At 51.3% G+C, this 2,455-nt stretch overlaps 1 protein-coding gene across 1 annotated transcript in view; it reads right to left on the reverse strand.

Moving 5' to 3' along the window:
- Nucleotides 1–562: 562 nt before the first annotated feature.
- Tmem270 (transmembrane protein 270) overlaps nt 563–2,455 on the reverse strand; it is a 4,781-nt gene continuing 2,888 nt past the window's right edge. Inside the window, exons 2-3 of the mRNA XM_021163727.1 lie at nt 1,587–2,024; nt 563–865 (exon numbers count right to left, since the gene is read on the reverse strand). Of these exons, the coding sequence (XP_021019386.1) occupies nt 581–865; nt 1,587–2,024 (723 nt within the window). The 3' untranslated portion in view covers nt 563–580. The remainder of the gene's footprint in view (nt 866–1,586; nt 2,025–2,455) is intronic.

A 2,455-nucleotide genomic window follows, 5' to 3' on the forward strand; every position in this document is an offset into this window, starting at 1 on the left:
TCGGTGGGTGTGTATATGTAACAGTGAGCATGCAGACCCATTCCTATGTGTGGGTGAATGGATAAGCTACTTTCAGACTTGAAGAGAGCTACTCCAAAATTTTGTCTACATCTCTAAACTGTGAGGTCCTGGCACCCCCAAGAGGTCAGAGCCTCTAACTGCCCAGCTCCCTTTAAATCCCTGGGGAGCTAAGGACCAGGGGCATAGATTTAGACACAGCAACCTGGGAAACAAAGCCATCTGGAGACCTGAGCCGACACTGACATTTCATGACCTTGGGAATGTCCAATCTCAGAGGCCCAATTTTCTAGTATGGAAAATGAGAGTCAAGCCAGATGCTAGGGTTGCTAGGAGACGAACTAAACGATGTGTAAAGTATCCGAGGAGGTTGANGCCTGACACCTGAGAGGCACGTGAGGAATGTGATTTCCTTCCAGAAGTGCTGAGCCCGGGATTTCACCCCTGTACATTCACAAGCACGGGTACACAGATGCACATGTGCACACATGACACAGAATAGACTTCCACAGAATAGCGAGGTAAAAAGATGGTGAGTCGGAGGGGCAGGTGGGGGACACATTTATTCTCCAGGGGTTTCAGGCTGGGGTGGGAGGGGTCCAGACTCAGTAGTGGAGGATTCTGGAATTAAGAACTGAGGAGGGGGCCCCGAGGTCTCCTGGGATTTGACTTCCTGGGTCTGGGCCAGTTGGGTTGTGTGTTCAAAGGCAGCTTGAAGCAGGTGGGAAGCAAGGCAGGTCATCCAAGTGACAAGATAGGCCAGGTTCCAGGAAGTGAGTGTGGTCTTGTGTTCCACCCACAGGTAGAGGCGTCTCAGCAGGGCCGGGGCTTCCAGCAACACAGAATTCTGCAGGAGGGTCCGGCCAGGCAAGAGCATTGGTAAGGACTGGAAGGATGGNTCAAGTCGGCCAAGTTTGAGCCCTGGCCTCAGCCCCAGCATTGTGGAAGAAACAAACCCTGATGCTCTCTGACACCCACTTGTGTGCAACATGCAAATTTTTTAAAGAAACACTCTATGAGCCTGGTGGCAGGGCGCACCCCTTTGGATCCTCAGGACTTGGGAGGCAGAGGCAGGCAGAGCTTTAAGAATTCAAAGCCAGCCTGGTCTACAGATGGAGTTCTGGGACAGCCAGGGCTTCTTAAAGAGACTGTCTGGAAAAAAATTAAAAAAAGTTAAAAGCAATGTTGTACGGGGCTGTAGAGATGGGTGTGCGGCTAAGAGCAAGTACTGCTCTCACAGAGGACTCCAGTTTGGTCTCTATTAACCACATTAAGTAATGTAGGTACAAGCTCACAACTGCCTGTCACTACAGCTACAGAGGATCTAACGCCCTCTTCTGACTTCTGAGGATACCTGCGCATGTACACACACACACACACACACACACACACACACACACGCACGCACACGCACGCACGCACACGCACACACATTAAAATAAGAAAATTTAAGAGAGACAGACAGCATGTTAAGTGCCCCCCCCAGGACCTTCCCATGGCCAGTACTGACCAGCTGTGGCCACACCCAAAGTCCCCAGGCTCATCCGCCTGCATCCCTGTTAACCCACCTGGCTGGGTAGCCAGCCCAGACTAAAGTGATGGGCTTTCTGCATCAGCTTCCAGGTTAGCAGCAGCATCAGCAAAGCTACCAGCATCAGGCTGTGCAGGCAGGATAGAAACAGGTCCCTGAAGGTGGCTGGAGACAGACCGAGAGGTTCACAGGCACAGAGATGCCCCAGGGCCAGCCTCACAGTACGAGTGCAGCACAGTCCGACTCTGTATGCCAGCCTGGGTCCCCAGAGCAGCAGCCACATGGGGACCCACAGCAATGTCAGTCCAGCTCGAAGGGCCAATCTCAGAGCACAGGTTATGATGACTTCCTGAAGCAGGCGGGCCTGGTCACTGCCTGAACCCCGGGCTTCCTGGGCCAGCCCCAATACCCAGTGCTGAAAGATGGCCATCTTCAGGAGCAGAAAGCGGTACAAGTGAGTGCGGTTCTGGATCAGCTGTAGGAAGATGGGGACACCAGTGTCACCAACCTGGGTGAAACCCAACCAGTGCTTTAGAGATAGGGGTTGCTCGGTCATTGTGAGCTGTCTCAATTCACTTGTGATACACAGGAATAGTTTCTCATTCATTCATTCATTCATTCATTCATTTGATTTTGGTTTCTTTTGAGACCTGGGCTCTCAAGGTAATCCTGACTATTCTGGAGATTGCTGTGTGGATAAGGCTGGCCTTGAACTCACAGAGATCCTCCTGCCTTTACCTCTTGAGTGCTAAGATTAAAGGCATGTGCTACCGTGCCCTGCCTATGATCTTTTTTTCCCCTCTGTGTAGCCCTGTCTGTCTTGGAACAAGACCATGCTGACCTTGAACTCAGAGATCTACCTGCCTCTACCTCCAAAGATTTTTTTTAAGAGTGACTTTTTTTTTT

Source organism: Mus caroli, chromosome 5, assembly GCF_900094665.2.
Source record: "Mus caroli chromosome 5, CAROLI_EIJ_v1.1, whole genome shotgun sequence".
In the NCBI taxonomy this organism is placed as follows: domain Eukaryota; kingdom Metazoa; phylum Chordata; class Mammalia; order Rodentia; family Muridae; genus Mus; species Mus caroli.